This window comes from Ambystoma mexicanum, chromosome 4q (assembly GCF_040938575.1).
Source record: "Ambystoma mexicanum isolate Mex_15411 chromosome 4q, UKY_AmexF1_1, whole genome shotgun sequence".
Lineage (NCBI taxonomy): Eukaryota > Metazoa > Chordata > Amphibia > Caudata > Ambystomatidae > Ambystoma > Ambystoma mexicanum.
In genome coordinates, this window is record NC_090928.1 from 839,498,772 (window position 1) to 839,521,879 (window position 23,108).

Sequence of the window (23,108 nt, forward strand, 5' to 3'; positions counted from 1 at the left end):
GTTTGGTTTTTGTTTGCATAAAATCAATAATAAATTAAAAAAAAAAAACATTAAGGTCTCCAGAGATGTAAAAACTCTAGGTAGCTACATCAACTCCTCACTGACACGGTTGATACATCCCTGCAACTGCCGCAACGACAGCTCATACCTGCAAGCTTATCTTGACAACTAACAACTGCATTACGCTAGCCAGGGCACTAGTGCTATCCAAGTTAGACTACTGCAACGCCTTATACCTTGGCACTAAACATAATTTTAAAAAGTTACAAATCTTCCAGAATAACTTGCTCAGGTCAGCAACTAACTTCCCGATAACACTGCACATCTCAGAACTGAGACATAGCGTACAGTTGCTATCCAGCAATCAAAGAATCAGACTTAAAACACTATCACTCACTTTCAAATGTACAAACAACATAGCACCCAAGTACCTCTGTGACAAAAACAAACGCAATGCCTCGGATCGACCAACTAGATCCACCCATTCTAACTGCCTCAAGGTTTAAGCTCCAAAGGGCAGGAGGTGGCAGTTTTCCAGTTCTAGCAGCCAAAATGTAGAATGTATTACCTACTTGCATTAGAGCGGAGCCCCCCTTCCACAAATTCAGAAACATAAAAACTTGGCTCAGTCGGAATTAATGTTAACATCGAATCACCAACTATGCACTTATGACATTGTCCCCAAGAGCTCGATGTAACTAAATTCTCTTTGTATATTCTCCCTGCATAGTCTAATTATACTCTGTAAATATTCTTGCTCGACAGGCGATGTAACTAATGACCTAATGCAACTGTAAATACTTTCCATAGTGTACTGTAACTTATGTGAATACACAGCTTGTAACTGTAAGAAATGTGCCCAGATGCCTCAGGGCTTGGTTTGCGCTATATAAATAAAATACAACGGGCTTGACACAAGACTCAAAGGAGTCAGAGGGTTGAGGAACTGGCCTCACCTCGACTCAAGGCATCAAGGGCTCTATGGTCGACTGCTTTTCACCTGCTATGTTCAGGAGAAGACTCGAAGGGTGAAGACGGAGACGAAATGGAATGACACGAACCACTTCGAGATAGTTCCTTGGAAAGTTTTCTTCGCAGCAATTCAACCCTCGGTTCGTCTGATGATCGTCTTGCGAAGGCACTGTGGAAGGAGATTTCTGAGGGGGCCTACCCGCGACAAGTTTCCCGTTCGGTTTTTGGAGTGCCTTTCATCGTCATGGGCAGACAGGACCCGCAGTGGGCTGTCTTGTGGTCAATGCCTAGGCACCACAATCAAATGCAGTGAGGGTCGGTAATTGACATTTTCGACCCATATTCAACATTTTCCAAACCAGGTCTTGGGAGAGGGTGGAGGGTCGACATTTTAGAACCATTGTCGTAGTTTGATGGAAACAACTGCACCATATCCGAAGCTTTAGCGGAAAAACTAAACTATGATGGAGCTGCAAGATAATTTTACAAGCATGGAAGCTCGCCAGCTCTCCCAGCCATTGAACTTAATGCAAACAAGCAATTATGGCTTCCCTCTATGGAGCAGAGCTTTGGGGGTATGCCAACAGAGTTTAAAAAGGAAAGAAAATACATTATTGCAACAGCTTGTACATCTTCCCAGAGGCACACCCAATGCACCACTACATAGCGAACCTGATGTACATCCAGTAGGAGAACAAGCCTCTCTTGCCCCAATACCATATTGGGAAAGGCTATTATTGGGTAATAATATATTGTATGCCAGGTCTGTGGCTCAGTGGACTAATGCATACACTACATAGGCCTGCATTTGACCTCTTGGTCACAGGTTCGAATCCCACAGGTCCACTCAGCCTTTAATACTTCTGAGGTCAATAAAATGAGTACCATTACGGTGGGTAACAATGAACATCCGTTATGAGTGCCGAGATGCCCCTTCGGGGGTGAACGTGCACTTTACAAATACAGCATTTATGTATGTGTAAGGCTCTGGAGCATAGAGGGGCTGGAAAAGTACAGAGATGCATTAAAGCATTTTTTTTGCCTGTAGGTGGCCAAAAGTATTGCTTGGGTGGAGCATATTAAAATAAAAAGTAAAAACAACAAAAGAAATAGTTCTGCTCACTCCGATTGAATCGAGTTTGTGGACAGCACCACATAGTGCAGACAAGAGAGCCCTAAACAGAATAAATAAAGCAGCCATCGTCCTGATCAGGACGAAAATGATTGGAGAATTGAATAAATTGAAACTGGGTCCAGACTATCTTGGTCACAAAAGGGAGTTTGGTCCAGAAAGTGATCTTAATCGCTTAACTCCTTTGTATGCTAGATCTTTATACTTTAGTTTTAGGCTTGGGATATTTCAGTTAGCCACTTTAAACACATTTGTGGGGGTAGAGTGGGTCACTCATCTGCCCTTTATGTGGTCTGGGCAAAGAGACATTAATTCATTTTATGTTCGTCACAAATTGAGACCACTGAGAGTACAATATATTGGCCCTTTGTTGAGAGGAGATGGGATCTGTACAACCACCAATACTCTGGAATTCTGTAAAGAGAGCACATGTCCAAGCACAGTGACCTGCTTGGCTCGTTAGGTCATCAAGTATGATTCTGTAGACAAAAAATAATTAAACTGGTTTCTGAAGCAATATAAACTGACCTGGGGGAAATGGGTTGCTGGAATCGCTTTACTGGGCAATGGCAGTCGGTGGGGCTGCGAGTACACTCTTCCCCACTTGAAGTTTTACACTGTTATTTTATTAATTTGATGCTGCTATAATTTTATCTACACTGCATACCGGTCCTGTATTTTTAAAAAAAATGTTGTATATGTAGCTCTATAACTATTCTTTCTGGAAATTGTAGTATGAATCTTGTTGCCCTTTCATTGTCTGTATAAAACCAAATGTGTATGTGCTGTGCTTGATCTTTTATTAATTATTATGTATGTGTTGCCTTCTTCTATGAACATTTTATGGCTTTTTATGTCCAATAAAGTTTTATTGATAATGCTCATATCCGTGTCTTTAATAGAATCAAGACTTGCCATCAAGTTATCTTCGAAAATCAGGACAAATCAATAGTTAATTTGCAGTTAGTGATAAAGTAGGTAAGTATTAGTTACAGGTCACAGGAACTAATGGGAACTCAACCATCAAGCTGGGGAACTTTGGAGAACACAGTAGAATATAATATTTCCAGATATAACAGCCAGAGGTCCGACCGACATGATAGTGGCAGGACTATCAGCCATTTGTAGAAAATGTGTCAGGGGGGCCTTAAAGGACTGCACCTGAAGCATAGAGACCCTACATTGGACCAGCAACCAGATGGTGATCAGAAGATGTGCGCAAGGCTGTGGCTGCCCAGGCTGAAGGCAGTTACTATATTACTTAGCAGAGCCTTGGGATGTGGCAATGCCAGCAACACATTGGAGGGATCCTTTTAGCCACCCTATGAAGAGGCGGTATAACAGGACCAGCACTGAAGAACAAGGGTGACCCTTTAAAGGCAGGTCGCAGGTGATGCTGGTGAAGACAAAGGATCTGGACAGGCAACAAGAACTGTCCGAGGAACAGCTGCAGCCGTCCGAGCCAGGATATCCCACATAGAAATAGGTATGTTAAGTGAACCAGCAATGAGCCAATCTGGTTACAGCCACACATCAGCTGACTTCAGGTACAGCAGGTTTCAGGAAGCTTCAAAGGGAACACCAAAAAGCAACTACATGTATTCAAGTCCCATCAAGGGCTGCCAGAAAGCGGGCAAGCAAGATTCCACAGGACAGAGAAGCAAAGTTTCAGTCGGGAGGATCAGGAGTACAGCCTGCACCAGGACTCCAGAGATGTCCTAGCACTCAAGGTTCTTCCAGCAAAGTTTTTGCTAGAAAATCTTTAGAATGACCTGGTGTCTCTATAGATCTGCATACGTTCACACACAAGGGAAGGGGGTTAGCCCTGCCCACCAATCCAAAGCCATGCAACTTTCAAGGTTTTGGCAGCCATCCAATCAGGATTGACCAACCAAACTCCACTCTCAGGCATTGGCAGATATGTGGATTGAGATGTTTACGAGACCCTCTTCCAATTTAAACCATACACCAGTCAAAAAGAGACAATTTGTGGGCTATACAATGACCATCTTTGGCAGAACAGCTTTTTGTTGATTACATGCCATGGGAATAAACGAAATGGCAAGGATGTAGGACTTTAAGTCTCAGGTATTAGTTCCTCCCGAAACAATCGATTCATTTTCTCTGCCTGCACTAGGGAACCATAAGAGTTTCATACTGCGGACTGAATAAAGGCCATTGAGGGGAAGGTCCTCCAATTTTTGAGGTGGTATGAGCTTTTCTACCTGAGGGTTTTACAACTTCTGGGGCTCATGGCCACCTGCATCCTAGCAATACCTTTTGCAGGCCTCTAAATGAGAAGGCGCCAACATTTGGCAGATCCCAGTAGTGACTGCTGTACTCCTAGTCCATGGTCTATTTTGCTCCATACTACCATCTCCACTCCCCTAAAATAAGTTTGCCATTTAGGAAGCCCATCTAATGTAAGCTAAATAGGGGCCGTCTGGTTTCCAGAGTCTGGGTATGCCATCTCTGTACACAAGGGTCCTGATTCACAGCATTTTCTTATGGGATTGCGCCATTGTAAAACACTTCTGTGAATCAGGCCCAAAATGTATATTTGGAGGAATTTTCGCTGTGCAAATGTTCAACCCCATGGGACAGACACCAGTATGGAGCAAAGGAATACGATGGGATAGTAATACAGCAGTCTATACTTGCCACTCTCCAGAACTGATTTGTCCCCCTTACGCACAAACTGGTCTGCACACAGAAGACTTAACCAAAGTAAGGAGTGAAACACCCAAAACAACAAGGAAAAAATATAAAAGGAAAAAGTACACAAAGGCCATAAAGTGGAATACCTTCCAGCTTGACATATCCTGCAATTCACAGCACTTCTCATCCATGTTCCACGCCAACCCCACTGGCAAATGTCCACTCATAAATTTCCCATCGGGTGCATACTTCAAAACAAGCAACTGAGTCCAGCCGTAGTATGTCCCATGTACACAGCCAAACCAAGTCCGAAGACCGCAACAACTTTAACATAAAAACAAACCCCTGCATGCCTATTAGCCCAGGTACCCACCCAGCCCGCACCCTAACCCCACTAAACCACTAACGTTCAAACCAGTCCCAAAATGATCAGATTGTGCTTTGTGCCTTCTCACTGACTAGCATGGGCCCCATCATCTGAGGGTACAAACCGTGCTTGTGTCAACATATTTGCACAAGCCACGTTAGCACTTACCTCTCTTTGCACACTGCGCAGTGCCATGCCACCATCTCTGCCTCAGCCCATTGCTGCAGGTCCCCCCCACCATGCCTCAATTCTGTGGTGCCAGCGAACTTCCACGCAATCGTTATTCAGCACTTTGCCAAAACACAAACTGTCTTTCATCCTAGTGAGGTGAGTCTGTCCCCGCTTGCTGGGAAACATGCTAAGCAATCATGGACAGTGAGAGCTTGCGCCAGAACTCCATGGACCTCTACCCGCCCCCACAATACCCGTAGCATATTCATCTTGTGTTCTCGCCGGGGGTCGTGGTAAACATACCGCCCCAAATTCCAAAAACCAACCTCAGCAGAGACCCGCTCCAACCCTCAGACCAGCTAAGGGGGCAACAACCTCAACTTCTCCCTACTAATGGTTATCCCAGAAAGTCACGCAAACCCAACCAAGACCTGCAGCAAATACGGCAGGTTGACCACTGGATTTGTGTCATCCGCGTACAGGGAGACCACATGCGTGTAACCCCCCCCTGCTGGTATGTCAGCAGCTTTGAAGTCCTCCCTCAGGAAGGCCGCCAGGGGTTCCAGGGCTAGGATGGAAAGCCTGTGGGGGGGCTAGCTGGCACGCCTGCTTCGTCCACTTATGCAATTCTCACCTGTCCAAAATATACCCCCCAGTCCGGACCGTGGACATTGGTTTCGTGTAGAACAGTTCCACCCACCTCGGGAACCGCAGTCCCATCCCAAATCGTTGCAGGGTGGCATGTAGCCAATCCCATCGCACTAAGTCAAATGCTTTTATTGCATCAGGCGATGCCACCACATATTCCACCTCTACCCTACTATTGTGGTCTGCGACATGATGCAGCCTATGTAGATTCCAGAACATGTTTCTGCCTGGGACGTAACCCCTTTAATCAGGCTGCATTAAGGCCCTAAACACCATGCGCTACATGTTTGCCCGAGCACAGCAAGTATCTTGCCGAATTGATTAATAGGTCTGTAAGAGCTGCACTCTAGCAGTGACCCATTAGGTTTGAGTATTGGCACAATAATGGACTATCTCAGGGTTGCCAGCAGTTGGTCTTGATCAAAGGCCTCCTCTAGCATCTGAAATAATTGGGGTGCTAAAGCATTTGCTTATTTTTTATAAAATACGTCCAGGAGGCCGTCTGCCCTGGTTTTACCTGCAGGTAACAACTGTATAATCATTATCAGTTCTCCTCCACAGTAAGCAGGGCATCCAGCATTTCAACCTGTTCCGGCTCACGACCGGGCAGCAAGGTTTGCGACAGGACATCCATGCATGTCTACTACACCTCTCTGCCCCTGCACTGTACAAACGCGGATAATACCAATGAAAGATTAAAAATCATTTTGCACCTTCCATTACTCCCTGCACCCATCTTTAATGGAGCTAATAGTCCCTCGTCTCTCTTCTGCACGGCACACTCCCGCCAGCACCCTCCCCGGCTTGTCCCCATGTTCATGATGTTTCTCTGTATATTTGGCGTAGTCATACTCCCCCCCCCCCCCACCCCCAATCCGCGATACATTCCTGCCTCCACTCAAGCAGCTTCTCCTGCCCTTCTACTGGTTCCGCCACCTCCATTAATCCTCAGTCTTAGTCTCTCCATGTGCCCCCCATTGTCCCCATTCCTCCCCCCTCATGACCACTTTGAAGCACTCCCAGAGTTCAGTGCAAATAATTCCTTAATTCTGTCCCCCATATGGGCTCTAAATGAGCCATCAATCAGTGCCTCTGTCCTCAGTTGCCACGTCTGGATAGGCTGCCTACCCTTGGTATTCTGCCATGTGATGGCCAGAGGTGCATGATCTGAGAGTACTCTAGCTTTGTATTCTGCCACGATAAATTCACCCGAAGATTCAGCACCTGCAAGCATGTAATATATACGTATGTGTACCCCATGAGGGCGGGGGGGGGGGGGGGGGGGTGGAAACATGCAGCCATCTCCATATGTCCATTAAGTCCAAGTCCCCCAGCAAGGTGCCAAGTGTTTTCGTTGGGGGTGCAAACTGGCTGTATTTTCTATCCAACCTGTCCACCCTGGGGTGCAGTGTACAATTGAAATCCCACCCCCCCATATCCCCAAGGACCCTCCCCAATACAGTGTCAATATAGGTACAAGGACCAGAAGAACGAAGTAGCATCATGATTTGAGGCATGTGTGAATTGTACGAATCTTCCACTGTTCCAGAAACCCATGCACAATGGCCATCCTCCCCTCATTATCGCACTTAGATTCAATCATCTTAAAGTGCACAGATGGGGCCACCCATGAGTGTACCCCCCCCCCAGCGTAGGCCGAATGGGTGGACCGATATACCTGCCCCGCTCCCCCCTTTTTGTGAGTAGTGTGCCCTGTATAGCATCCGTAAGGTGCGTCTCCTGCAGGAGGGCTATATGTGTTCCCTTGCCTCAAATACGGGTGCACCTGTTGCGTTTGATAAAGCTGTTAAGCCCCCTGACATTCCATGATAATCTCTATCTTCTCACACAGCCAAGTCCCTGCAACCTGGGTCCCAGGTCGCATGTGCAGGAGTCTAGTACTAGAATCTAGCACTCAAAGCAGAAAACAAAAATGGGTTGAGCGAACATTGGAGCCGCTCACACCGTAGTCGCCAAGAGGGACCAGTTCTTTTCCGGAGCCACCCGTGTTGCGTCCCTGCTTCTCTCCCGCCCTAATACCACGACAGGACGCCTTTTGCTCATCTGTAGAAATCTTTGCCAGCAGTCCTGCAGGCGATCAGTTCTCTGCCTCAGGCCACCTCGGAAGCAGGGCAATCTCTAATGTGTCCATCCAAGCATGCGCTCTATCTGTGCTGTCAAAGAGGTGATGAGTTCCATTATGGAGGACTTTCAGCCTGGCAGGGTAAATCAGCCCAGTGCGCCAGAGCCGTTCCTTTCGTGGGGCCAAACGTTGCCCTCTGCCTCTGAACCCGGAGCATATAATCAGGGTATATTGCTATCTGGATATACTGCGATCTTCGCCGACCCCCTCTCAATGATGCCCCTGTCTGGAGGATGCCAGGCCAGTCTCCTTATCTCTGTAATTTAAGATCCTTGCTATTAGCGTCCTTGGGGGCTCTCCTGGCAGGGCCCACCTGGACAGGGACCAATGAGTGCACTCCACTGTGAAATCCTGCGTCCTGCGACAAGGCGGCAGGTCCCACCTCTTGCTGCAGCAGGTTGTCCATGTATGTTGTGGGGTCATTTCCCTCTGTCCCATCAGGCAGTCCAAACATACGAATGTTGTTTCATCACACTCGTCCTCTGCCCCGTTTTCCAGCATTACCACTTTCACCTTCAATGCTCGCACCTCTGCCATGGCATAGGTGATCTTGTCTATTTTCGTCCGCCTAGGTCTCCACCGTCCGCACCCTGTCGGCCAAAGCACGGACGTCCTGTCTCAGCAGACCACATCAATCATCTTCCTCTCCAATGTGGTTTCAAGTACTGCAATGGCCTTCAAAATCTGACCGTCCTCTGCCTGCACCGCTAGGGGCAGAAACGTCTGTGCAGCACCCCCCTCCTTCGGTGCCACGCTGCTCCCCTCCCCCTTGCGCGTAAAGGCCGAACATCGATGTTTGCCTGGACTTCCCCTTGTCCAGTTTGTCCTGCCTGTACGCAATGGTGCACCCGTCTGGCACCGTGAAGTCTTACAACTACCCACTCAGTGCCATGAACGCGCTCCGGTTGGTCGCCCAGGGCACAGCCAGCTAGGGTCCACCAACAGAGGGGTGATGCCAAAATGTAGAGCTCCTTCTGCAATCGGCTCAGCCAGGCCAGTCCCGGCTCTCACAAGCCCTGTAACGTCTCACTGTTCCAGGGAGGGACTTGCAAACAATCCCGCAGCCTCTCAGCTGCTCATATCCATGCTGGGCACCTTATGCAGGCACCCCCGCTGGCACACCATGCAGTGCGTGCAGCAGCATTGCTCCTCTCTGCTGGTGGCGCACACTGCGCTTTGCTTCCCGGGAGGCTCTTCTGCTGGGCCTGCCTCCGAGTCAGTACCGGCTCCGTCCCAGAATACCCCCAGGTCCTGATGTCTTCTATAATACAGACAACATGCCCTACCACACACACTGGACTCTGTAGTAATTGGTGCAATATGCACAACGACCTTGCACAGCACCATGTGCCATTAGGATCATCCTTTGAGGATTGCTTGTGGCAGTTCCATCAGATGTCAATTTTGGGTGTTCCAAGTCCAGGCAAGCATTAGGAACCTCCTGCAAAATGGCACCAGGGGCCACTCCTACATCAATCCCTTGTGGGTCTGTGGGTAAGAATAGCAATTCCTATCCCTGCTTAGGATGATGAGTAGGGCGGGAGTCAATTTGCCCAATCCAGGTGGCCAGTGGGTAAGGGGACCTCCAATTCACCAGCCACTCAGCCAGGGCAGTCTTGTTCCCCTCACCCCCATTGTTGCCTTGCCGTCCCAGGGAGGGACCCGTGTGCAGTCTTGCAGCCTCCCAGCTGCTCCTATTCAGGCCAGGCACCTCTTGGGGGCACCCCTGTCTGGGCTAGACACTGTGCGTGCAGCTGCGCCTCGCTGGTGGCTCTCGCCGTGCTCCACGGAGACTATACTACTGTGCACCAGCACGTGCCAGAGCCTGCCCCCGCCTCCTCAGCTATGCAGGCACCACTCCCCCACCGGTGGACTGGGAGCCCCTCTCCCGCAGCAGCAGCTAAACAGGAGTCTGCCTCTCAGGCACGCAGGCCCACCTGCAGCGCAGCTCCCGTGCAAACAATGTGCCACTCTCCCCTATGCCTCAGGCGCCATGCTGCAGCGATCGCGCTCCGAGGACCAACAGCTCTCGCTCAGCCCCTGTCCACACCAGCACCACAGAACCACTCCAGGCTGCTCCTAAACCACTCCGATCCTCATACATGTGTTACCAGCACAAAATGTCAGGCAGAAAGCTATCAATATACGAATCATGCAGGACCCTGCGGAGGCACTTCTTCACTGCATGGCCGCTCACCGACTTCAGATACAACTTGTTTAGCGAGGACAAAAGTCTGATTAATTTGAACAGAAACATGGCTCACATAGGATTTCTCGGCAGTTGTACACAAGCCATGCCCTCGGATTACAAGATTAAACTCTTAATCCACACCGGCAAGAAAGTAGGTGAAACTGCGCTTGTACCAAATAACAATCCATGCTACATGATCCCCCTCTGAAAATATCCTGGACTGAATTGTTTCTTTGTACTGCACCACCTCACACATCAATGCTGAGCTTCCTCTTAATGTACACACCTTTATAAAACCCATTAGTTCAACCTCTGTCTAGAAAAAATAAACAGCCACCAAATCCCTATTTGTGAATCTCTAAAACACATTGGATAGAGTTGTTTGTAATAACTACAACACTGACGCCCCCTCTACTCGTTCCTTGGGGTGACCATCTCATTCACAATGTTTTAACCCCATCTTCTACACTATCTCACTTCCTTTCTACAAACCAGACCGGAATCACAAGATCAACACAAGCACATTCATGGATGAAGGTCCTGAACTCTTAAACCTACTGGCCCCAATAAATGTTTGTTTAATCACTAACTAGATGGTTCACCCCGAAACGCAACCATCTTTAGAAAGAACAAAAGACAAGGACGAACTTGAAAGCGAAACTACCTGTGAAAAGGCACTTTGGTATGCTACCAACAACTCAGAATTTACAGAGCAGAAATGACAAAATCCAAAAATAAGCTCACCCGAGGTTCAGCCGAACCCTCCGACCTAGAACCAATTGCAGTGGTGCAGACTTTGGACCATGCAATGGTGGAATGCCATAGATACTCAAGCTCAAGACGCGTTACCTCATTAGAAGAGGGTGGGACTCAGACTAGCACTCAGCTGCCTGGCTGGTGACAGATCCTAAAAGGCTCTCTGTGGGGACACTTGAGACATTTCGAGGTCCTAGACGTGAGCGCCGACGACAGAACTGGAGGCCTCAAGGAGGTCCCCTATAGAAAGGCTGGTAGCATAGAAGGACCAGATTGGTTCCTCCTGGTCACCCATGGAGTATGGAGAAAAAGGGAAAGAATTTAGGAATATTTGAGATGTAAGAGGCTACAGGTGTTGCAAGGTATTGATATTGATATTTTATTTCTATCGCGATCGTACACAAGAGTTTCAGAGCGCGACAAGGCAAGGGAGGGGAACAGGGGAGAACAAAACAGCAATCTTACTAGGCCCAGTGACATTGAGAACGCGCAAGTGCATGCAAAGGTATGGGGGTTTGGTGGGTGTTATGGACGAGGCTTCAAGCAGATTGATTTGTCAGGGTCTCATGATGATTACGTTGATATTTTGTGCCTTATAGAACGCAGCAACTGGAGGTTACACAAAGGAGTTAGAGTCTGCTACATCTCCATCCACAAAAACTCATCCTTTTGTCCACAGGAACTTTCAACAGGTCTGCCAGTGTATCAGGGACAGGCAGCAAGAATTAACTTCCCGGAGTTCGGCACCGAGTTCCCAGTCTGCCCAACTCTCACTGTGCGTTTTCACTGAGGACCTGCACGACGTGTTTGTTTTGAAGTCCTGCGTTTGTGTTGCCTACTTAAAGTGACTGTGGGCGCGGAGCGGAGTTCGGCACCGAGTTCCCAGTCTGCCCCAGTCCGATCCAGGTCGCATTCATGGCGGACAACATGAACAAGAAAACAGGCCCCCAGACTCGCCACAAAACATTGCAACAGCACCGCCTGCTGAATCCTTGGACAGCCTTGAATAAGGCTGCAACCACTGAAGGAAAGGTAAGCAAACAAATTGTTGCCTTGCCGACGAACAATCCTGCCGGCCAGTTGCTGGCTACGGCGGTTATGTCAAATGAGGCTGATGAGCCTGATGCGGCAAATGAGGCTGATGCGGCAAATGAGGCTGCGGACAGACTGGCCTGTAGTCCCCTCGCAGACCCGTCTGAGGCCACGACCAATGTTGGCCTGCCTCCCTCTATTGTATGCAGCAGCGGTCTCGCTGAACTGACGGAATTGACTGAGGCTGTGTACAACATTGACCCGCCTCCCTCTACTGAATGCAACAGCGGACTCGCTGAACTGACTGAGGCCGAGTCCAATAATAACCCACCACCTCACACAAAATGCAGCAATGATCCCAGGTCCCTGATCGACCTTGAACAGCCTGTCTTACTATTTGCGATAGCGCCACTACAAAAACCATTGCCATTGTTAAATAATTTAGAACCTGTCTCACAATCGATTTGCGAGTTACGAAAGAACATCCCCAGTCCTGTAACTCCGGAGCTGTTCTATTCTCCATTTGAGATTACGGATGCAGATCTGATGGCGGCATCAAATGTTGCATCCACCTCTAACGAACCCGATCAAACCATATCGACAAGCTTGAAAAGCCCAAATGGTACACAGGCAATCATGCATGAGCATTCAGAACAGGACCAACCTCCAGCCAGCCGCCAAGTCGACTGTCCTTTAATGGAGTTAAAATTCGCTCAGAAAATAGGTGGCATGAGCGTTCCTCGAAGTAACTCTACGGTGACAACTGGTCAGATGAGAAGTATACAAGAGCCTCCAAGTGCTCCCACGGAAAAATCTCATCGGATTCAATTTCACGCTACTCATGAGGGTTTGGCACCTCAAGGGGATAAGGTCATACGCTACCATGCCACGTCCAGCAGAAACAGTCTTGATAAATCTGCAAGACAAACCTTTAATATGTCAGAACTACCACCAGATGAAACAATTGTGCATAGCAAACTTGCCGATACGCTACATGGAAAAAACAGCTGTGGTGGCATGCTGCCAGTTGCGAGCACCACATTGATGTCATCGGCAAATTCCATCTTGCATGCTGATAGTAATCCTCAAATCCGAGATTCTACATACAAACCCCGGATCACACCAGTTAAGGAACAATATCGAAACTCTTTGCTTCAACATACTGCCCCGAAAGTGCTGAGCTCATGTGCTTCACCAGGTCTAGAAAAAGGCAATTCTAAATACACGCATGCAGCATTAATGAATCCTTTAAAAACTACTCTGCCGCACCAAATTCTCGAGCTCGCCAAGTCAAACACAAGCACGCCGCTGGCGCCCACGAGGAAAAGTAATAGTGCTAAAGGACTCGTGTCGGCACGAAAAAACGGCCATACAGTTGAAGCCCACACACAAATCTCTCGGCAAGCGGTGCAGAAAACACCGGACATACACCATCTAAGGCCAGTCTTTCCTCAGCTGCAGCCATGCAAATCCATAACAATGTTTTGGCGGCTTCTTCCTTGGCGATGATACCTTTTGTGAAACTTTATGAAGCCTTAAGTGAACGGATTCAGGATCAAGGAGCAATGCTATTGAATTGAACCCAGAATATGGATCGAACTGAAAGATCCAATACGTTCCTAAAAGAGAAAATACTCGCAGAGGCCGAGCGCACTGCAGTATGGCAACTAAAGCAATGCGACGTGGCCACTCAAAACAGTTGCCAACACGATAAATTGGTCGTCGGCTTGCTAGAAGCTTTCAAGCTTATGAGAAAGTGCCACTGTTCTGTCTCCTGTGGCTGCGACGGCATATGCACTGCGCAAATCGACACAACTGTTCCTAATAAGCAGACTGCTCGGACCTCGTCGGATCAGACTCTTTCCTTGACGGATACTGCCAGACGACAAATGTGGATATGGTGGACTCCCGACACAAAACTAAAAAAAACACCACAGTAGCAGAAGCAAATCCATCGCAAAACTTCCTGGACCTGGAACACACCAACGAAAAGACAAAATGCCGGGCTGTCCCAAGAAACCATTCTCATGATGATGGAATCACTATGGTTAGTACTGAAAGCTCTCAGGATGATACCCAACCACAAATGGCTGTACCCGGAATCCAGTTTTTATCCTTCGGCATCTTCACTGGTACGGCAAAAACAACATCAATCACCTTACACACGGATGCAACTAAAACATCTGGAAAAAATGCAAGTGGTAAATCGATAAAGAAACCCAAACTGGCTGGACCCTCAAAGACCAAGACATTTATAAGAAATGTATCCACTCCGCCAAAACTAAGTTTATTTAAACGCAATGACGGCCATAAAAAGAAACAGCCAGATCCTGCATCAAACAAGACCACCCAGGTTCACTCTATTCAAGAGAAACAAAAACCGACCCGAAAACGAAGAATAATTTCTGATTCTGAGACAAGTATCACCACAATTGCATCCACTTCAATCAACCTATGCAATCTATCGACATACTCAATCCAGGACGATCAAGATACCTCTAGTGCCTCAAGTCACAATTTTTTGGATCCTATTCAAGCCCATGCTCAGAAGCCAAACAATGGGTCAGCAAATGCAATGAAACCCTCGGCTGAGAACCACCAAACCACCAGTGCAGACTTTGTAAAGGCAAACCTAGTGTCGGAGGTTGAACCGCAGTTGAACCCGAAACTTACCACAAATCAACGAAATCCGCGCGTTCACTTCAAATCGAGGGTGCATGAAAATAAACTCATTAAATGAGTACTTGGTCACCGCAAACTACGCTTACAAAATATCCAAAGCGATGACGCTGAAGTAAATCTCAACCGAGCGAACATCATGAAATTATTCAAATGTGTGCCATCGCTACGAACAATTGAATCAGACTACATACGGATTGTTGAATATGCTACAGAAAAATCTTCGGATCAGGTGCTCCTGCATATCAATTCAGCTAGTGTACGTAGCACTCTATTAAGGGCCAGCGATGAGCTGTTCTTTGGTTTTGAAATCTCGTCTGAACCTGAGCAGGATGAACCTTCTCAAACAGAAAAAACAAAAGGAAACAAGCGACATACGAAACCTGTCGATTATGCCGCGTTAAGGCAGTCGATGAGTGTCACCAAGAACCCAAGATATGAACAAACACTGCCCAAAAACATACCGGCCAAAAAATCTAATCAAAATCAGCTTCGGAATCAACATTAGCCATGACTGACCAATAATGAATATCCACTTCTATTTTTATCATGGAACACACGCGGTTTTAAACACTTATTCAATGTCTTTGAAATCCCCTTGAAAAGTGTTTTCATCATATGTCTACAGGAAACATGGCTTTGCAAACCGTCTGTGTGTGACGGATTTACCATCCTATTAAATCCTGCGGAAAAAAATGCTAAAGGTCGTCCAAGCTCAGGCCTAACAACAATGTTGAGAATAACACAAACATGGTCAGTTCCTGTGTTAGTAAATCCTAACCCTTATGCGCAAGGTACCCTCATGCACACAATGGAAAAAAGTCTATTAGTCAGGAAGCACTTACTGATCATAAACGGCTACTGGAACCCAGCAAGGATCAGCACAGATGTCTTTATAACTGCAATCACACAGCTAATAGACAATGCCATGCTAGCTCATAACAACTTGTCAGTTATTTGCTGTGGAGACCTGAATTGCACCTGGTTCCAGTTTGACCATTCCTTGCAAACCTATCAGCGACTGCCGAATGACGTGATCGAAGAAAGAAGACAAAGATGGCAGACTGCCATGGGCTTGCGTGACTTATCCATGCGAAATGGTACAACAAAAGGAGAAGTTCCCGCTAAGCCAACTTGGCATCGTGATATAACACATAGTATCCGTGACTACATATGGGTATCTAGTAACCTTGAAACAAAGATTGTTGACTTACAAATAAAGAACATTAAATACAGCAATCACAGTCTTTTACAACTTTGTTTCACGACGGTCATGAATCCGCCCAGTAGCCCTACTAAGGTCGCTTTGGAAACAAACTCTAGAGGAAATCATCTTTGACTAAATGGAAACCAGATCCAAGGCCTTGGGATGAAGCTAATGAATACGCCAACCTCTAAAAGGTACTGATTATATTCCACTGTTGACAGACTTCACCACTGTTGGAAATTCCTCAAGGCACCTTGGGCTGTCCCACAGACACATATACAGCAAAGTGTTCTATGAAGCTAAAAAGGCCTTCCGTAAAGACCTGAGAGAAATAAGAAAATGCCTCCCAAGAGTGGAAGTTCTTGAAGCCGTAAAAGCAAGAACCGCGACCTATCGAAACTGGGCGAGGTCTCATGCCATTATCATCGATCAAGATTGTGCTGAGCATATGTTACGCCTACTTATGACAAGGAATACACGTGATCTTTGGAAGATTTTGAATATGGACCTCTTTAAATGTAATCCGAATATTATAAACACCATTCCAGGAGACGTATGGGACACGCGCTTTTCCTTGGTTTTTCAGAAATCTGAAACAACGGCTCCGTCAACGATCAATTATTACAACTATTAATGCTTTAAAGAACTCGCGGGCAGCCGGTCCAGATCTGATTTCAAATGTAGATCTAAAAAAACATCCAAGTCAGTGGGCAGATTTTATTGAAAACTTGTTCATGAAAATTAGCTTGTCTAAAAAATTGCCTGAATCGTGTAGGACCGCCATAGTGGTGCCAATTCACAAAAGGGGGAGTTGGGATAATCCGAATAACTATCGCCCAATTGCCCTTTTGGACAAGATTGGAAAAATCTTTGGGTCTAGTTTGCGTGTTAAACTTGCAAAGTGGGCAGTAATTTCTCAGATTACTGACATATGGCAAACAGGCTTCACGAAGGGTGTTGGAGTCGATGTAAACCTGTTAATCTTGACGATCTTAAAACTAGAAACTCTAAAGAAAAATGGAAAAATCCACTTTGCATTTATTGACATGAAACAGGCTTTCGATGGTGTGAACCACAGCCTACTATGGGCTAAACTGTCAAAATGGTGTTGTCCGGCATCCATCCTTCAACCGATCATTGTACTTCACGACCATACATCAATCAAAGTCCAATTAAACAACAGTGGTCTGCTATCCACACCATCTTGAAACATAAAGGTGTCAAACAAGGATGCCCGCTTGCTGCAGAGCTATTCAAACTATTTCTGGCTGATCTCCCAAACTATCTCGATCAGGTTCCTTGCTTTTCACCCACGATAAACCAAATCCCAATTAAATGTATCATCTATGCGGACAATTTGGTGCTGATGGACAGAACCCGAATTGGGCTTCATCGCCTTCTAGTGGGTCTACAAAAGTACGTGGTCCTAAACGATTTGACAAACACTTCAAAAACAAAAATTGTGTCAATTGGAAATGTAAAAAGCAAGAAAGAAAGCGTTTAAGTGGAAAATCGCCGATTCCAACATCTCTTCTGTTGATTCCATAAGATACCTAGGGATCCAATTCAACAACTCCATCCGTGAACAGCAATGGGTTGACGAATTAACATTAAAAATGAAGAAGCTCACTCTGCAAGGAACAAAAATCAACAGGAACTATGGAAAGTTTTCTCTGGAACCTGTCCTTAAATTCTACCTACAAAAAGTGGTACCAATAATAACCTTAGGGGCTGAGGCCGGGTGGAATATAAGTGAGCAAACATGGCATGTACTGGAAGGTCGCTTCTGGCGAAAAGTACTGAGGTTGCCACAATCAACATCGATGACTGTCCTGAGACATGAACTAGCCATAAACTCACTGCACAACAGAGTGGTGTGGAATTCAATTGCCACAATGTGTAAAATGGCCCTAAAATCACCAGCACATAAAATCTTTGCCAATGAATATTTTCCAAACAACCAAAACGTACTGAATACATGGTTTTGCAAGTTACTGGCATTCTTAACGGTTGCAGACATAAATAATCAAGATCTTCTAAATCGCCCGCAGCTTGTCAAAAAGGAATTCGAAAATTGGGGCTGGATTGTCAACAATGAATCACGACAAAAGCTGAAATCAACAAAACTCGTGGCAGGCGATCACAGGAAACTAAATGAACCAGCACGCTACTTACTACATTGTCCATCTCATCATCATCGAGAGCAATTTCTTAGGTTTCGGGCGAATATCCTAAAGACCAGAGAAATTCTTTGGCAAAGAAATGATGAATCTATAAAAGATAACCTTTGCCGCTTCTGTGGACTGGCTACTGAAACATCTAAACATCTGATGATTGAATGCAAACAGATAGTCAGCCAACACTCACTGCACCTTGGAAAGTTTGCCCCCTTGGATGAAGATGTGGATGGGTGGTGGGCTAGGATCATCTCTGGAAATAATATAAAACTTGTGTGCGCAATTGTGAATTATCTTGACTTTGAAAGCAGATGCTTAATACTTTTGATTAGTTTTCGTGCTGGTTTTCTAGAGGGCTTGTGGAGTTTTCTTTTCCTTTTTTTTCTTGTTGTCTCTTTCTTTTGAAATAAAAGTTTGAATCTTGTGTTCAAACTGAAGATTTTCAAATAAAAATAATTAAAAAAAAAATTAACTTCCCAATTCAAATAAAACAATGATAGAGAAGGCCCAAGTCAAGTAGTAATCCCAGCACACAATCTGATAACAGCGATTAATGTGTTCTTCCCACCGCCCCCAACCAGCCATTAACTGTACAATAACTGTACAGAATCTAAAACATCCACAACTGACTGTTATTCTTTTTACATCATATCTTGTAACATATCTGGTCTTGCATCAAAGAAGGTTTAAGAGGGGGCAGAGGGAGGTAATCTCCGACTGTGGGTTTTAGGTCCTGCACAGGAGTGGCAAAACAGACTAGACTGAATCTGGGGTAGAAAAACTGGGTGAAACCTAGGAGAAAAACTACTGTGGGGGATGTCCTTATGCAAGCTACATTGCAGGTTTATTTTAGAGGGGTTGGTGGGTATAATTTATTCCAACCTTTTGATTTCTTGGAAAAACACAAATAAGGTACATCAGAATGTCACACACATATACACACACTTAATCTCACCTGAAGTCTGCAGTGCCTGTGGCAGTTGCAGTACAAACTGAGTTGTACTATGGTGGTCTCTGAAGAAGCCCTCAGTAGCTTTGGATTGCATGACCTTCGATTCCCAGAGCTAAAACAGGTTATAAAAAGTATTTTTTAATGCATTTTACTTAGTACTTACAACTAAAAACATGATCCCCAAGTCATTATTTTAATGAACGTCAATTCATTCCAAGTTCTCCCTTTTTGCTGCTTTTAGAAAAAAAAGTAGCATATGCATTTCTTGAAGCACAAAGCAAACATTTTTCAAAAGTGATTTCACTCCGTCAATAGATTATTTACAGCAACAAAAAAAACTTAATTTATAAGACGGTCAAACGTTGGCAGGGCACAGGGCCCAATACATACATATCATGCTGATGCCAACTGCATTGAAATCACCCTATCACTCAAAGCCACACAATTCTCACCCCTGCCCCCTCAGGTCAAGTAAGAAGCTCCAAGAAGCTCAATAAGGATAACATTCGCCCATACCTGAATGTCCATCAGCTAGCCCCCCTTTCTCCAATGATCCCAATACCCTTGCAGACATCTACAAGGATACTCTCACCAAAGCCATTAATGCTATAGCCCCACTAGAATGCAAAAAAGAGGGAACAAGTTACTTACCTGTAACTGTTGTTCTCCAGCATGGGTCTGGCATGGATTCACATGCTCATGAATATTCCCAGTCAGGCTGGGAATCCTCAGTAAAGAAAAAAATCAGTATCAGTTTTGTTTCTGATCTGTCTTTCTTAGTAGTAACCAATCACTGATCTATGGGTCATACTGCCCCCATCCAATGACTGCCCTCTCCCTAAGCCCCTCCCCTGGCAGCCATCCTCAGATTTGGTAGCACGTAAAGTGGCAGTATGACCAAGTGAAGAGCCGCAGAGGGGAAGGAGGGAAGGTTCGCAATTGAATCCATGCCAGACCCATGCTGGAGAACAACAGTTACAGGTAAGTAACTTGTTCCTTCTCCAGCATGGGGTCTGGCATGGATTCACATGCTCATGAATATAGGAATACATATCAGTATACACAGCCCCGGGAGGGAGCAACAGGCTCAACATTAAGCAATACAACAACTCAACATTAAGCATCTCTTACCTCCTCACCAGGCTCACCTTAAGCGAACAGGTTGCGCAGCACTTCTTGGCCGACCCTGGGATCCTCCCTGGAGTCCCGATTGACACAGTAGAATCTTGGGAAGGTGTGCGTCGACCTCCACGTAGCATCCCTGCAGATGTCCAGCAGGGGCACGCCAGACAGGAACGCCGTGGTAGCAGCGATCGCTCTGGTCGAATGGGCTCTCGGACGGCCGGGCAGCGGTCGGTTTGCCAACCGTTGACAGTGCATGATGCAGCCGGAGAGCCATGTGGAAATGGAAGCCTTCGAGAGAGCCTTCCCTTGATTTAGAGGTCCAAAGTTCACAAACAGCTGTGATGTCTTCCGAAAACTCTTTGTGCGGTCCACGTAGAACTTCAGCGCTCTAGCTACGTCCAGCGAGTGCAGAGTCCTATCGGCCTGCGACGAAGGCGACGGGAAGACAACTGGCAACACCAAGGGCTCGTTGAGGTGGAAGTCCGACGGCGCCTTGGGCATAAAGGAGGGGTGTGTCCTCAGCACCACCCTCGTGTCGTGAAAAGTCAAGTATGGAGGCTTTCAAAATAGGGCCTGGATCTCTCCCACTTGTCGTGTGGAGGTGATGGCCACGAGAAATTCTGTCTTCCACAACAACAGGAACTTCAACAGCGCTGAATGCATAGGATCGAATGGGGCGCCATGAGCCTGGTCAGCACCACGTTGAGCTCCCACGCCAGGGCAGGGGCCTTCACCGGCGGGAACAATCAGATTAGTCCCTTCATAAAGTCCTTCACCAGGCGATGAGACCACAAGGACGCCCGTCCTGTAGTTCTGGTGTATTGGGAGATGGCAGCCAGATGTATCTTGATGGAGGCGTGAGCCAGTCCAGCTTTGGCCAGCGACAGTAGGTATGGCAATACTTGAGGGGCCATAATCCGCAGAGGGTAAATCTTCTGTGCACAGCACCAGACAGAGAACCTCTTCCACTTACGTCCATAGCACTTGAGAGTTGAGGACGCCCTGGCTTTTGCAAGAACCTCTCTGCAGTCAGCCAGTATATCGTATCCTCCAAACTCTAGTGCTGCAGGAGCCAAGCCTGCAAGTTCAGCGACTCCGGGTCGTGATGAAGAATGGCGCCCCCTTCTCTGGAGAGAAAATCCGCATCCGTCGCCAGGTTGATAGGTGTGGACGTTGACAAGTCCAGAAGGTCCAGGAACCAGATCTGTCTCGGCCACGCCAGTGCGATGAGGATCATCCTGCACCTGGACCTCTTGAGCTGGTTGATGAGACGGAGCAGCAACGGCAACGGGGGGGAGGGGAATGCGTACAGGAACAGGCCGTCCCAAGGGAACGAGAAAACATCGCCCATGCTCCTCGGCTGTGTGAACCTGCTGGCGAACCTCTGGCACTTGGAGTTCGTCGCGGTCGCGAACAGGTCGATCTGGGGTTTGCCCCATCGTTGAAAGAGGCGATCCACCTGGTCCTGGCGTAGTTCCCACTCGTGCCACGAGCGCAGCTCACTGCTGAGTGAGTCGGCGATGGTGTTTTTTATTCCTGCCAAGTGGAAGGGAACCAGAAACATCCCCTGGGCGACGGCCCAGTGCCACAGATCCTGGGCCTCCTTGGGTAGGGCTGGGGATCTGGTGCCTCCCTGCTTCCGGATGTAGAACATCGTGGTGGTGTTTTCGGTGAAGATCCTCACCACTTTGTCCTTGAGGGACGGAAGGAACAATTCTTTGTCGTTGAGGGACGGAAGGAACGATTTAAGCGCCCAGAACACGGCTCGTAGCTCCAGGATGTTGATGTGGAGAGAACTCTCCTCCGGGAGCCAGAGGCCTCTTGCGTGGAGATCTCCGTTGTGGGCCCCCCATCCCTCCAGGGAGGCGTCCGTCGTCGCAGTCTCCTGATACGCCGGGGTCTGAAAGTCCGTGCCTACCTTGAGGTGCGCACGGGTACCCCACCATAGAATCGCCTGACAGAACTCCTCTTCGAGCAGGATCCTGTCTTCGAAGCTGCCCACCGCTTGAATCCAGCGGGCGTCGAGGAACTCTTGAAGCGGACACATCCGAAGTCTGCAAAGGGGCACAAGGTAGATGCATGAGGACATCATCCCGAGGAGGGACTTTATGGACCTCACCCTGGTCACATCCGTGGTCAACAGGCGCTGCACCTTGCCCAAATTGGCCTTCGTCCTTTCTTCCGACAGAGATGCCAATCGCTCCACTGTATTGAGCTTCGCTCCCAGAAACAGTGCCACCTGCGACGGAACCAGGTGGGATTAGGGGTAGTTGATGGCGAATCCCAGTTCCGTGAGCAGGCGGACGGTCTTCGCTGTGTGTTCCGACAGCGAGTTCTCTTGACCTTGCACGGATTAGCCAGTCGTCCAGGTAGGGGTAGACGTGCATCCCCTGCAGGCGCAGCCGCGCCGCCACTGGTGCGAGGCACTTGGTGAACACCCTGGGTGCCGACTTTAATCCAAACGGCAGGGCTCTGAATTGGTAGTGACGCCCCTGGACTACGAATCTGAGGAACTTTGTGTCCTTTTAGAATGGGGATGTGGAAGTAAGCATCCTCCAGGTCCAACGACGATAGGAAATCTCCCTCCTCCAGCTGTCCCAGCACGTGCTGGAGGGTGACCATCCTGAATTTCTGTGCCTTGATGTACTTGTTTAACCGACGCAGGTCCAGGATGAGGTGCCAACTGCCTGTCTTCTTTCTGACGAGGAAGTACCTTGAGTATACTCCGGAGCCCCAGAGCCTCTTGGGGACAAGCTCGATGGCACCTTTCTTGAGCATCGCCCTTACCTCCAAAGCAGTTGAGGGACGTGATTCTCCTTCCTGGCCACAGGAGGAATGCAAGGACACTTCTTTTGAAATTCTAGCGAGTGACCGTGGCCCAGGGTGTCCAGCACCCAG

The 23,108-nt window shown here is 47.4% G+C and overlaps 1 protein-coding gene across 1 annotated transcript in view; it reads right to left on the reverse strand.

Annotated features, from left to right (window-relative positions):
* GTF2A1L (general transcription factor IIA subunit 1 like) overlaps positions 1-23,108 on the reverse strand; it is a 1,760,055-nt gene that overhangs the window by 1,464,517 nt on the left and 272,430 nt on the right. The window contains exon 3 of the mRNA XM_069608408.1: positions 19,089-19,197. Within this exon, the coding sequence (XP_069464509.1) occupies positions 19,089-19,197 (109 nt within the window). The remainder of the gene's footprint in view (positions 1-19,088; positions 19,198-23,108) is intronic.